Genomic DNA, 14,648 nt, shown 5'->3' with positions numbered 1-14,648 from the left:
AAAAGTGGCTTCTGTCTGAAAATATTTTTAATCGGCTAAAAGGGGGAAACCGCTGAGGCCAGAACCCTCGCCGACGGAACGCAGGCATCGCGATCATGCGCCGGGTGCGGGGCTCATCAGCGGGACGTCACGGCTCACCCTCCGCCTGCCTACATCAGCGCTTCAAGTGCAGTTCAGCATCTGGTCAAAACACGATTCCTGGAAGAAGAGGAGGGCCGCTGCTTAGGAACACCACACAGCACAGTACACACAGCACCGATGTACAGGCGACAGGAGATAAAGGACAAGCTAGAAGAGACATACTTCCTGACCATTCGTTTAAATTGTGCAAATCAGCACATTCTTACTCAACTAGTTGTTTTTCCCTCAGATCCAGATTTCAACTGGAACTGATGTTTCACTTGTGAATGCGAAAGTATAAATGCAGTGCGGTAAGTCGGTCTGCGGTGTACAGTTGCGAATTGCGTGCAGAAAATCAGTGGATTTCTCCTTAAGCTGACGAATCCGCACCGGCTGAACTAGTGGGAACACTGGCTGTGCTCATTAAAGTGAGATGTCTGAGGAGGTAGTCAACTCCTCGTAAGAAGCGCCTGGCTGCAAAAAGGTAGAGTACGCAGAAAAAACAGGAAACTGGAGGGTCAATGTCACACAATACCTTTTTTGTACTCCTCCATGTAGAGGGGCAGGCAGAAGGCACTTCCTGTTTTCCTTATGTTCCTTGGACCCCTGCCATGTTCCAGGCTAGAAATATATCAGGAAACTGAAAAAAATTCTTTCTAGTTACTAAATCGCTCATCACCTATTCAGATAAGGGTTCAAATGAAGCAGCCCTCAGGCAACAGACAACAGCAGGTCCATCTTGCTCAATGAACTGCACGAATGTCAGCGTGCAGGAGAAAACAGACCCTTTTTAAGTCTTACCAGATATGGGCAGTAAAAATTAAAAATAAATAAATAAATAAATAAATAAATAGAGACCTGAAAGAACACCAAACTACAGATCTGACTGCATAAGTTGGTTAAGAAATAACCAAGTCCTGCCTAAAGTGGACACAGTATCTTTCAACAAATTATCCTAATTACTCATTCAAAATATGAACTGCTGTTGGAATCTTCATTTATAAAAGTGTATTAATCACATTTTGTATTCCTAACTGATAATTACTAACACCACACTGGTGTATTAACTCATATTTTGGAAATAATGTGTGCATACTCTTAAGAGGTGACAAAAAACAAAATCGACTAATGGACGTATTTAACAGATAGAGTACACTGATGAAGGAGGGGGGAAAAAAAAAAAAAAATTTGCAACAGAACACGGCGTCACTTGGTCGAGGTGGTGTATGACAATGTAAAACGCTCCCAGGCTCCGTGTTCATCAGCTAAACCCCAAAAATCAGTCATCCAGTTCAGTCGTCTCTTTATTGCAGATGCAATTTTATTCATTTTTTTGAACTATGGCAGCCACCCCATAGCCCAAGTCCATTCCTCCTTTTCTCGCATCAAATTAGGTTAGAAATTAAGTCAACAAAAAAAAAAACCTCATAAGCAGTTAACAGGCACAGCTTACAAGTGCACAGAATATTTTCAGTAGTCAGTTTTCAGAGACAGAACTCCCAGGCACAGACATGTCGCTGCCTCATGAACAAGTGTCCATAACTGCATGATGCCTTTAAAAAAAAACCAAAAACTCTATAAAACCAGAGGAACATGTGCGGCAAAAAAAACTGTTGAGTGGGCAAGAAACATCCTTCCGCAGCTCTCCTTATGCCTGTGAGCTTAAGAGTAAGTTATCCAAAATAACATTTTAACTTTCTAAATAAATATTTTATGGATACTTGACTTACCCTCTTATTACACTATTAAAGTGGGAAAATTAAATACTTCACAGAACCAGATGTATCCTTTTCCCCAGCAATTTAAGCAAAAACAATAGTTTTCAATATTGCCATTAGAATGTTCCCTTACAGTACTTGGTGGTGGGAAAGAGAGAAAAAAAAAACATTACAGAAACAATCACATCAAAATATTGTCAAGCAACAGATGCTTTTTGGTCACTGAATATGATCACAGTGACCGAAGGCAGGATGAGGCAAGTATAGTTATGTGAATGATTCTCAGAGAATACTAAGCATATATTTTTAGTTACTTACCAGCTGTAACTGCCAAGAGGAAAGTTAGTGGGAAAAGCCCACGAATGCCACCTTTGCAAAAACAAACTAAATGCAGCAAGGACTCACCCACCCTGAACACACAGCAGCTCCTCGCCTGTTCCACTGTGCAGGCCTCCTCTAGAGCAACCGCTGAATTAAACATGTCTCAGGTGGCAGAGTTCCAGCCTACATCACGCTGCAGTGGAAACACTTCTGCACTCTGCCACCAGACAGCTGCAAACACAAGCACCCACTGACTTTTCATTGTTTACAAAGTCTCTGCCAGGGCCTCTGTGGCCTTGTGGTCCCTTCATCCTAAAGCATCAGTGTTTGGCACACAGCAGCCCAACAAGAAGTGGGGAAAAGAAACAACCTGTTGGCTTTGATTAACAAGTGTCAAACGAACAGCAGATGCTCAAGCGGAGTGAAATAGCAGAGTGCAGTCCTCGCTGTTCAGGCAGAGGTTTGGCGATGCCAGCTCCACGTTGGATTGCACACTCCGCAAGTAGTTGCTAACAATTTGCAAATCCAGCTTGTACTGGTGGGGGATGCTCTCATAGGGCTTGGGATCCAAGTCAAGAATGGAAACTGCGCCTCGGAACCTGGGCTTCGAAGGCTGGATCTCCAACGTGGGCCAAAGGCTGAAACACATCAAGGAGACACTTGACTAAAAGCACTTGCACCTACATTTACTTTGTAGTGCAGTGTATGAAAGTAGACATATGGAATCTTTCACATAGTAGAACACTGATTCGAGTTATGACGTGACCCAACTGATGAGTCGTGAGCATTAGCAAAACTTACATATCATCCCCTTCATAGGGAGCAAGTGTGATCATAATGGAGCAGTCTTTAGCTGCCATGGCAACTCTGTACTGGTGAATCTGTGAAAAAGCAGGTTGGAAGAGCAACCAAGCAAGGGATCAATTAAATCGAACATCAGCAGACTTGGCAAAAGTCCAAGAGTGGAGTACATTTTAAAAGTTTTTTATAAAAATGTTATACCAACATCATTAAGGTTTTGGGGGAAGGTCTCACATTAGAGGCCTTGAAAAAAAAACATCCTACTCACCTTTCCTACTGCATACTCAATGGAGCCATCATCATCAGAAGGGCAACGTCTTACTCTTTCCAGAAAGCTTTCATTGTACGGACCATCTAACTGCAATCTGCTCCTGGGTGGAGGGACACAAACACAAAAATTCAGACCCATAACAAAGAAGTTGAATTCAATTTTATATTTTGACAAAAAAGCTGTGTGATAACAGGTATGTTCAAACACACAGGTCAGCTGAAAAGTAGTTCAATACTTGACTGCCACCTAGGGGAGAATTCAGTTCACTACAAGTCAATGGTATCTCCTGACACCCTTTCTGCTACCTTGGGTGAAGGTGCACGTGTCATTCACCACAGTCTATGCACTGCTGTGTGACAAAGCGACAGCACGCTTACCTTTCTTCTGGGTATTCTGCTAGATAGCGCTCCACTCGCTTGTACAGAGGATAGATTCCTTCAATGTCAAGATCATCCAGGAGCTGGACTTGGAGGATTTTCGACAGTACGCAGTCTTTCGGCAGGCCACGGTTCGCTGTAGAAGGAAAGGTTCTCCATGTTAATACCCGAGACATGGCCAAAAGTTGTTCACAACTTTAGGAAAAGTGAAGTGTGAGAAACAACAATGGGAATCACAAATTTGATACTACTACAACCTTTAGTTATCAACAAGAAACAGTTTCAGGCTGGAATAAAGACAGAGGAGAGAAGTTATGCTCATTAGCCCTCCCTTTCTGTCAGATAAATTGCAAAAAGTACTATTTATTGGATGTTGATTTTTTTCCCTAACTGAAGATATTAGTGCATGAAGACTTCAGTAATTCAAATCAGGCTTCTGTGAAGTCTGAGGACCCAGAAAAGTGGACATCTTACAGAGATGTACAGCACAATACCGGCAAAAGAACAAATAAGCACATTATTGAAAGTCATGAATTAAACCTTCAGTTAGAGAAGCATGGTATTTCACAACACAGTGTAAGCTGTGAGATACCTACATGTGTTTTTACCCACATTACAGGGACAAGAAGTCCAATTTACTCGTATTCTGACAAATACTAGAGACCAAGTCAAAAAAAAAAAAAAAAAAAAAAAACCAAGGGACAACAGGAGAGAACACATTTTCATAAAGAAACACAGGTAAGAGTAGAGGACCATCATACTTCCCTTTAGGCCAACAATGTACTCTTGTAGCAAAACAACCTTTAAACATTAGCTCCAGCAATTTAAGGTGATACCCTGTAGTAAACTTTCATGACATAACATAAATCTCTATAAATTTCTGGAAATACATTCATCTATACATTTATTTAGCTGATGCTTTTCTCCAAAGCAGCTTACACTAGTTCAACCATTTACACAGCCAGTTTTTATTTTTTTATTTTTATAAAAAAAAAAAAAAAACTAGAGCAATTTAGGGTAAATGCCTTTCTCAAGGGCACTACAGGAACCAGTGACCATTGGATCTGAAGGTGAGAGCTAACTACTCTGTTACCACCATCCGAGTACCCCTAATTCTTAATCCTTTTCAACTGCGTAACTCCAGTTTTACTTATCTGGGAATTTTTTTTTTTCAACCTGTCTCAATCAGCTGATGATGTCAATTAATTAATACAGGTTAGGAAGGTTAAGAAGGATCTGGCTGCATGGGCCTCCTTAATAATTTCATTCTTTGGGAGAATTAATGCTGTAGAATCAAAATTTTAACTTGTTTTACTCATTCCAAAAATTTACTTTGCTATTTCTCCCGAGTTCCTTAAAAATACAGCTTCTAGACTTGTTTTGAAGAACAAAATGCCTAGCGTGAAACTTTCCAAGGTGAATAAGATGAGTGAGGCTCAAATACAAGATTAGATTATTGGGCTGTGCAAATTTAAGAAAATGAGTAGTTATTTCCATGTCCCGCTGGATTCTTTGTAGGAGCCATTTTCATGTTAGCCAAACCTGGTAACACATTCACCTTTTTTCGTTATGAAATTATATTAAATTCCACCTGTTCTTGAATGTTTGCAGTATTCAAGACTCTTTCAAATCTGGACAGAAGATGGGAGATATCTAGGGATATGAACTGGACTATTATCATGGTCTCTTGTAGCCCGTAACGTAGTATAGATTGCAATGTATTGCAGACCTAGAAAAGGAGAGTCTGCTATGGTCAGTTAACTGAAGTTTCACCAAGCAGTTCCAGGGCTACAATCGTTGCACTGTATACAATGAGACATGGGCGCATGACTTTGACTTGTCTTTCAGTGATGATTAATGCTTTGTGTGTGTACTAACCTGTTTTCCCCATCTGCTCCTTCCTCTGTCTCCGGCAAAACGCTAACCTCGTTCACAGAACCTGTCTTACTCTAGTATGTTGTCATGGGATATTTTATGGAACATCTCAGCTGTGTTATAAACGTGCATGACAGGATATAAGCTTACTGAAATGGTTTTCACAAAACATTTTCCTCTCTACATTCTTGTTAAAGCAAAACCCAAATTCTGTTTCTGCTGAAGAATCATAGGTTGTTCATACATTTGGCAAGGAAATATTTTTATTGCTGTAGTCCACAGGAGAAGCTCTCTCTACAAGTTAACACAAGGACTGCATAATTTGAATGATCTTTGGAAGATATGGCCCTGTTTCTGGAACTTAGACACCGCTACATGACCACTAAACGCTAACCTTTACAACTCTTTTTTTTTTTTTCCCCCCTCTGCACAATCATTCTAAGTAGCACAGTCTACACAACGCTAAGTTGATTTGGAAAGAAGTGCTAACTACATTTTTAAATATCTGTGCCAATACCTAAAGTCACTTTTATCAAGGTGGACTGAATACAAAATAGTCTGTTCGAAATCAATTACTGCTGCCTTTTTGGAGAACATTAATTGAAAATGTTCTGAGCCCATTCTATTACCTTGTTGGCTACAACATATCCTTCCATACTCAGGAAGTCTCACCTTTGTGGCAGCAGTCCTGGAGCAGCATATTGGTGCGGCAGTGATCCCTGCTCTTGGGCGGGTGGAACCTCCTGTGCTCAGTTGTATCCCCTGGTTCCCCACTGCTGAGCAAAGCCATGGTGACAACCTGGGTGAGGTTGTGCAGCACAGCCTTTCTGTGTGGACGGCCCTGGATGAGCGGGACGGTGGGAGAGAAATACGGCCAAAGGTGCTGGGCCAGTTCGTTCAGGTCCTGCTTCTGGTCCACATCGTCCTTGCAGCCGAAGATCAGCTCACCATTCTGTGAAGCATCCACAGTACTTATTCACACGGATATGCTCACCCAATCAAACTTGCTGAAAGATGGAATTAGAAACGTACTGCTCATTTAAATTACCTTAAATTATTAAAGAATGCAAACTAAATGAATATTGCAATTTTCAACCAAGTTTAATGCAAGCGTACTGTGTATGAGGAAAGGAAGACTGGAGTGATACATTTATCTTTTACCATTGTCATACTGTAATGTCCATTATTAGTAATAACATGTCTGCATGTAGACTGTGGGAAACTGGATTTAACAACAGGAAGAGGCACTCTGATTCAGTCTGGTCAATTTTAGCCATGGAAAAGAAAATGTAGGGCTTTAAGTTTTTTCTTTGTTTCTCTAACTTTAAGAAATGTTGACGTTTGAATGACACTGTGTGAGCTCCCTCTGATTGAAAAACTGGACACTGTGAGCTACAATAAGGGTAAAGGTGAGGTACTCCCAGTTCTCTATCATCCTGATCATTCCATTATTTCAACAGAATTAATTCTTTTTTAATTCAGCATTGGATAGCATCAACATGTTATATGTTGTCCAAACATGATAGACTACACAAAAAAGTAACAACAGATGTCAAAAATGGTTTTAAAACAATTTCATGTTAACATTTTCTTACCTTAAAGATTTTTAAGTTGTTTTGAGCTTCTTCTAATAAGTGTTTGATTGCGAGGAACATTCTCTGTTTGCTCCTTACAAGTAAAAACGAAGTTAACACAAAAGTAACAAGTAACATATTTGAATGGTTTTTACATGAAGTCACAAATACCACAGAGGAGTAGTAAATGTAAACAAAAGCCTACCCTGAGAACAGATCCAGGGGGCAGTACTGGCTCCGCCTCTTCCACTTCCCACTGCTAATCTGCAGAAACATAAACACCAGCTAAAAACAAAACCAGATCTTCAAGGTTTCCACTTCTGTATACAGTACTGTTGCTGGAAACACAGGAAGACACAGTTTTAATATTTCAGAGTGACATTTTAAAAACTTATTGCACATATTATGCACTGAAATTAAATGTAGCAGTGAAACAGTGAACTATTTCTGTGCGAAGAGTCTTCATTCACAAAGCCGTATTACATAGCTAATGCAGCTGTGGTTGGTAAAGGTGGCCATGACTGCAGTTAAACTAGCAATGCAGTAATTCGACAAGCTTTTTTTGTTTTAAATTGTAACAGCAACACTATGTCGTTGTGACAAAGGCAACGACAGAGTAATATTGAAAACTGCAAGTGCAAATCAAGGATAGCAGGTTACAGTTCTTCTCAGAAGTCCAAGTCCGTTATGAGAAGTAATGGGATACTGTAAGCTGTCAATCAGATCTGACGATAATTTTATCTGACAAAAGAAAATTCATCACTAGGATCCTCAGAACAGAAGAGGACTTTAAGACGTGTGTGGCAAAGTGAATAATCAATGTGAAAATGTATAACTGCAGGAAACCATGCACTTATTTTTCCTCTTTTACCATCTATGACTGATTATGGTGACAAAGCACAAGTAATCCTAGTGTCACATTTATGGGCGTCGCCACAACATAAAGTCTCGTTCAAGACAATGTGCCTTCCAGAAAATCACTTTCGTGGAAACAGCAGGGTGTTGTCTGCTACCTTTCCTGCATTTTGTTCCCCTAAGATGTCTGTTAAATCACAGTAATCCGGTGCTCATTTCACAGCGTCTCCGGAGTAGAATAAAGAAATAAGCGATGGACCTTTAATCATTCTTCTTGGTGGAACATCAACTGATGTTTCACTAAATACTCATGAATAGCTATGATTACTCACAGCACTACAACAAAACACAAAAGCAGCCTTTTAAGCATGTCTAGATCTGGAAAGACTTCTTTGGTGTTACAGAAACACGTAAACACAAGGGGAGGTGAGCCGATTTGCGCTCAACACCTCGCCTACGTTCAGGGGACTTTCGCACCGTCAGGTGAATGAATCAGCTCTATGGGCTAAACACTTGAATGCTGTATTGCTGAACAGAGGAAAACAGGGTTTGTTTGTTTTACAGCACTTTTAACCAAAGTGATAAGATACATTTTAGACAAGCAGTGACACAGATAAGATGCATGCCAGACTAGTGCATTATGGGTCTTCCCCACAAGGTTATCATCAATACTCATATATTCATCTTATTTAAAGGAAGAGCAATGTATGCACTGTGCATTTCCCATTAGTTTAAGGTTCTGGGTAATTCCATACTGTTATAGCAAACATGCACACTGAAGACATGGCCAAGTCAAGATTTGTCTCACTTTGGTTTAATGTGTGCAATGAACTCTTCCCATAGTTTATGAAATACCATTCTAAGGTTGAACTAACTAAATTTGTCCATCCTCACCATCACTCAAAGGGATCAATTTCTCACACCAGATCTTTCAGTGTAATTGCAAAGTAGAATCTGAATTGCGAAAGAAGTGTACTGATAACACTGAAGGGACAGAAAAGACAGGGTAAATTTATTAAGTTTATGAGATAAAACAAGTGTTTTGTCTTTGTAATTTTTTCAATTAAATATGGGTAAAAGAGCATTTACAAATCACTACTTTGTGTTTCCATTTTACATTTATTCATTTAGCAGACGCTTTTGTCCAAAATGACGTACATCTCAGCAAAAGTACAATTTATGCATTACATTAAGAGAAGGAGGCATAGCTGCAGACATGAATGTCTCAAGCAAATTTTACATACTGTCCTATTGTTTTTGCAAACGGGGCTGTAAATATTCTCTATGAAAATCAATATTCTGTAAATATTGTCTAGAGGAATAGTTTAGAGAGAGTCATCACACCTACTAGTACATATTTACTAAGGCATCAGATAAGTGACAAAGGAAGTTCTGCTTAAGGAACAACAATTAGGAATGAGAACAATGTGAGTCCATTAATACTAAGAACCACTGAAACTAGACCACAAAAAGTAGCACTGACATCAGCGAGCTGACAGATCTCAAAAATATATGGTTCTCTGGGGGGGGGGACTATAGGAGACAAATACTCTGTAACTAAAACTAAACTTCTACAGAATTTAACTATCAAAGGGAAACTTAACTACAAACTCTGAACACACACTGCAAAGAAACAGCACAAGAAACATTTTGGCTATACTGACAAGTTTGAGGGCAGCTACTTTATCTCTAAACGTTTCTGTTGCCATGTAGGGAAACACCAGCAGCCTTTCTTGCACGACATGTGCTAAGTACCAAATGGATTGTGTATCCCGGCAGCGTCCCAAGAGTATTTACCTTCAAGTGCTGATGCATGCAGAAGCGACACGCTTTCAACTTCACATCTTTTGTAACGTGCCTTGACCATGGAAGAAATCCACATTTTGGCTAGAAAACAAAAAGGAGAATAATCTAACCTTGACATATACACAAAGGCAGGCATAAAACTGGCCCTGTTAGTCAGAAATAAGTGGCTCAGCCATGACTCATACTTCTAAAACTGTGTGTTAACATAATCCAAGGCCCTTAGGCATGCTTACTTTAATTTCTATACAGAGTGGAGGCCTGTGTTCGCTCAGGTGGTCTGGAAGCTGGGTTAGGTTAGGGAGGCACATTGCCCACCCACTGAGGGTGTCCATCACCTTGTCTGTGCGTGATTCTGCAACAGAGAACAAAAGACAAGGCAGAAGTTTGACCATATACTCTAATAAGAGAGCATATCTTTTTAGTCTTTCATCACATCACTTTCAAGCTCTAGAGTTTCAGCCACTGTAGATTTTCTCCTGACATTCATTTTAGTAAAGAGCTGTAAACTATCACAAAATACCCACCAACAAGGACTTCATTCTGAAATCTGCATTACTTCGAAGCTGATCCAGAAATATGGAAATACAGTATATGTTTACATTTCCTGCATAAATCCATATTTTTTTAAACAGCAAAAGCTAAAACCTCATCCCAGAGTTAATGTGTGCTTTTTTGTCTTTTTTTACCTGGTCTTTCAGGCTCAACCTTCAAAGACAGCAGCCTGACAAAGTCCAATGGCAGTTTAACAGCCTCCTGTAGTAGAATAAAGGACAATTATGTTGTCAGACTTTTTTTTGTTCAAAGACGTTTATACAAAAACTCACCGCCATCCCCAAGGAAAAGAATATCTGCCGAGATAAACACAAGTTCACTACATCAACGCTAAAGACGAAGCAACAAACAGACACTCACCCCATGATGGACGTAGTTCTCACCAAGTAATGGCCTCATGACATGTTTACCAAAGTCAACAATATTTTGGATGTGTTGCTGGGCTTGCTCTGAGGTCTACAACAACAAACAGATTTTTATTTTTATTTTTTTTTTTTTTTTTAATTCATCCTGTTTGTTCACAGAGAGACTGCAATTTTGCTGGAGTATTACAAAGGCATTCCATTTTAAATTAAATCACTATTTTGAGGAGGGGAGGGGAAATCAAATTACCAAGGTACACGAGTTTTCAAGAGGGAACATGAAATATACTCAAGAAGTGCATGAGGCTACATTTATCCCCTTGAATCCCCAGCAAGTTTTAATGAAAGATAGCTCTCTTACATAACTGATGGTCATCTAGTGAACATTTTAATTTAGTGGGAGTCAAATAGAAGAGGTAAAGAGCATTTGTATTTTCATAAAGATTCAGAATGAAAAACTTCCAAGGCATTTACTTGTAATTTAAGGTGTACAGAGTTTGAGAGGACTTATTTAGAAAACAGGTGTCTATGTATTTAAAGGTCTCCACCTGACATCTGTGCTTGTGGTCTTCCACGTTGTGCTTGAGGAAGCGGAGGACCTGCGAGTGCTAAACAGGAAAAGAGCAGACATGACAGTAATTAGTGAGGTTAATAATGAAGGTCTAATTAATGCCAAGATGAGTTTATTTGTAGAAAATCAGTGGAGAAACACATAGCCCAACCCTCCTTCTTCTAAAGGAATTTTTCTGAGTTTTCTCTTTCCATCATCAGTAACATCAAACTCATGGGAACATAAGGATAAGTGTGTCTAAAGTACAAGAACTGCAACTTCAGACCGTAAGTAAAACAGATAACCAGTTTTATGTGTTGAAAATTAATCAAAGGTTATATTAAGATCCACTTTAAAAAGACCAGCCTACTCTTAAAAGTTCTATATACAAACCAATTTGTCAATATCACTGTCACACTGAAGCCGTAGGTTCAGATCCCCCCCCCCCCCGATGCAAAGCTCTTTTTATTCAACCTACTTTAAATTCATTCCAGTCTTGGACATTCTGATCAACCTGATAAAAAAGTCTTTGGTGGCCTGAAAACCTTCACTGGTCTGTTTAAATGACAAAAACCCAAAACACTATCAAGTTCTACTGTCATACATGTGTTAGCAAAATGTAGTATGTCTAAGTAGGACCTTGTGATGTACTACACTAAACCCTTGGATTAAAAATGACAATGATCTACAAAGACTTCTTCCAAATGGTGACTGCAGTCATTACTTGTATGGGTATGTGTATTTAAAATACATTTTATACCTTGTCCCTACCACGTACTCTTCTGTGGTGTGTAAACTTCAAAAATTCTTGTGTTTCCTTTTGATTAAGAGAGCTCATCCCAAGCAGTCCCATTTTGCAATAGTATTTTTTTTACAGATACCCACACATTTACCCAACAAATACTGGCAGAGAAATGAATACACATCCAACATGTTGAATCATGCAAAATGTATGTTGGCAGAACATGAAAAACCAGCCATTGTAACAGCTGAGATCCAAAACCAACAGAAATGTTTGAAACTGACTATATATGAATACGCCCATTAGAATTGCTTCTCCAATACAGGATGATGTGGAGAGAGTATGCATAAATTTCCTAAAATTGTATGTAAAACAACACTCAACAAGCCAACAATTTATAACGCATACATCTCATAGTTTTTCAGTTTGATAAGACAAATGTACAACGCTAAGATGTACATCATGGAGAAAAGTGTCTGCTAAAGGAATAAATGTAAATATAAACATTGCTATGAATTTCATCTTGAAACCCTACTCTACTGCATGGTCTAATTAACAAGAAGCTGTTATTGTACAAGCTTGGACTTCAGCCGCAGAGGTCTTGGTCCTTCAAAATATCCTTTATAAATGACAATATGCCTTACCTACAACTGGCACTTATAGCTTTGTAAACAGGAAAAAACAGCTGTGTATGATGAGAGCCCAAATGGTATGGAGAATACCTGAAACTTTTTTTGCTCACTCTATTCTACAGCTGTAAAGGACAAGGCGTCTAACCCAGCAACCCACAAAGGCCTCGGATTACCGCTGGTTTGCACAAACCAGATGTTTCCTCATATACTTCCTTTTGCATGGAGGCTGAAAGGCTCCTCTGAACAATGATAAGAGCTGCAATACTCCCTCAACCTGCCTCAAACCAGCACAAACCAACCTAATCTATGGCAGCCAAGACAGGGGACAAAAAGTGCTATGCAGATTATTTTAGCATAAGTGAAACAAAGATATTTTGTTTTTCTTTTCCCCCTCTATTTGTGGCAAATAGCTCCTCCAGCCAGTGCATCTACAACACAACTTGTAGCTAATAAAAGTAGGGAAGTCTGATCCTTAGATGGGAAAACTCGCTGTTCCAAAAGAAAGGAGCGTCACTGTTTACCACCTTGCAGCTGGCTGGGAATGAACTAATACTCCACCACAAGACATAAGGGGGGGTCTGACAAAGCAAAACAAGCATTTCAGATTTTCAGTTGATAATTTCTGCCTTCTTGACATGTCTACCGTGTCCTAAAATGCCACCTACACCGCACATTCATCAAGGCCACGCATTCGGCGTCACCGTACAGGTAGCGGTCAGTCTATCGCCCTCTAAACCAGCATCTCCGGTTCGGATCCTGCTGCAGTACATTTACAATTATTCATTCAGCTTAGCAGCTTACAATATCAAGCTGCTTAAAATTATTTTCATTGTAAGTGCCTTGCTCAAGGCTAGCACACAGCTGGAGGTGGGGATTCGAGCCTGCAACCTTCAGGTGTAAACTAAGGCAGCAACTCCGATCACTACTAGGTTACCAACGGTACCCCTTGATCAAGGCACCTGACCTCGTGCAATTTTCGGCTTGTGTGGCAATTTCAAAAGGGCATCAGCTGATGCCACGTCCTGCAGGTGACGTGCCGCACAGCGCGAGGACAAGACCGGCTTTAAATGTCCCAGGAGTGGCACCAGCAGAAGGTGAGTCACGTGTCAAGTACGGAGACAATGTTTCCAATCCGAAGGCTCATAATAAACATAATGACGTCCCTGACCTGACTGAATATCTCTACCCCCCCCCCCCCCCCGATACTTGACACGTTCTAGTACGTTCCCCGTCCACTTCACAAGTAGTGAAAACTCTGAAAGTGGCAAGCTGAAGTAGTTCGGGGGGGCGGGGAAACTAACCAGACAACCCGTTACATCTAGAACTTACGACTAGAAAAACCTAAAGCAACTTCGCTGACATCAGACATGTCAGAAGCTCGACGGGGGAGCGAAGAGCGCCGCGTGGCGCGCAGTTCCCACTGGGTTGCACCGCAGTTAGCAAACGATGCTCGTTGCTTTGTGAATGTCACCCGTTTTTCAGATTTCGGCACACGTTTCCATGATGATTTGATGAGGGAAGCAAGACCGAGTTAATCGGCGAGTACATGTTTGTGGCGGTGAACTGGGTGCTGGAGCGCGGGCGGACAGGAGGGAGCCGGCAGCGAGCGGCCACATCCTCCCGCGAGCGCTCCACAACTCATTCTTTGAGCGGAGCCGTCTACCGTGTCAAGTGTCGTGAAACCGCCTTGTTACTGAGAAATATCCCGGCGTCGTAGTCGTCTTGCCACGAGACGCGGATACGACACTTTTTTTTTTTTTTTTTTTTTTTTTTTTTGAAACTTAAGAGTTTATGCTCTTCTGCGAACCGCCGGTTAGCTTCACGGTTAGCTACGGCACTTACCTGAGCATGAGACACCACTATGCTCTTGTTCCCTTCGCCGTGGTATTTCCAGTCGTTTTCGTCCATTTTCTCTACTTCCATAACAAAGACTTGCCCGTATGTGTATGAATCAATGTCACGCTTCTGCTCGTTCAGTCAGATAAAAACTTTTTTTTGTTTTGTTTTAATTTAGATTTATGTTGAACTAACACTTCCTACACCGGTAGACCGCTACTACTTTTCCTATTATTATACAAGCAAGGATATCCCA

The 14,648-nt window shown here is 40.4% G+C and overlaps 1 protein-coding gene across 3 annotated transcripts; it reads right to left on the bottom strand.

Annotated features, from left to right (window-relative positions):
- Window positions 1-594: 594 nt before the first annotated feature.
- Window positions 595-14,626, bottom strand: LOC108925514 (inositol-pentakisphosphate 2-kinase-like). Of its 3 annotated transcripts, none has more exons than XR_001965413.2 (14): window positions 14,399-14,626; window positions 11,181-11,240; window positions 10,631-10,726; window positions 10,405-10,471; window positions 9,952-10,070; window positions 9,710-9,799; window positions 7,263-7,321; window positions 7,079-7,151; window positions 6,156-6,435; window positions 3,609-3,744; window positions 3,229-3,331; window positions 2,961-3,040; window positions 2,157-2,797; window positions 595-760 (listed from the first exon to the last, which is right to left on the bottom strand). XR_001965413.2 is itself a non-coding variant. In XM_018737517.2 (13 exons), exons 1-13 carry the CDS (start codon window positions 14,477-14,479, stop codon window positions 2,572-2,574), a joined length of 1,470 nt encoding a protein of 489 aa, XP_018593033.1. In that variant the 5' UTR covers window positions 14,480-14,626; the 3' UTR covers window positions 1,420-2,571. The 3 variants fall into 3 exon arrangements, 1 of the variants encoding a protein (XP_018593033.1); XR_001965412.2 differs by having other exon boundaries at window positions 595-741; XM_018737517.2 differs by lacking the exon at window positions 595-760 and having other exon boundaries at window positions 1,420-2,797.
- Between the last annotated feature and the right edge of the window lie 22 nt (window positions 14,627-14,648).

Source organism: Scleropages formosus, chromosome 1, assembly GCF_900964775.1.
Source record: "Scleropages formosus chromosome 1, fSclFor1.1, whole genome shotgun sequence".
In the NCBI taxonomy this organism is placed as follows: Eukaryota; Metazoa; Chordata; class Actinopteri; order Osteoglossiformes; family Osteoglossidae; genus Scleropages; species Scleropages formosus.
Note: the sequence above shows the minus strand (reverse complement) of the source record. Positions and strands in the feature narration are given on the sequence as shown.

What these genes read in the sequence shown, in the direction of transcription:
- LOC108925514 (XM_018737517.2), bottom strand. Translation starts at nt 14,479, where the DNA reads ATGGAAGTAGAGAAAATGGACGAAAACGACTGGAAATACCACGGCGAA. An exon ending in GGTTGAGCCTGAAAGACCAG is followed by an intron (nt 10,071 to 10,404) that starts GTAAAAAAAGAC and finishes TCTCTGTTGCAG; the next exon opens with AATCACGCACAGACAAGGTG. An exon ending in CCCCTGGATCTGTTCTCAGG is followed by an intron (nt 7,152 to 7,262) that starts GTAGGCTTTTGT and finishes TTTACTTGTAAG; the next exon opens with GAGCAAACAGAGAATGTTCC.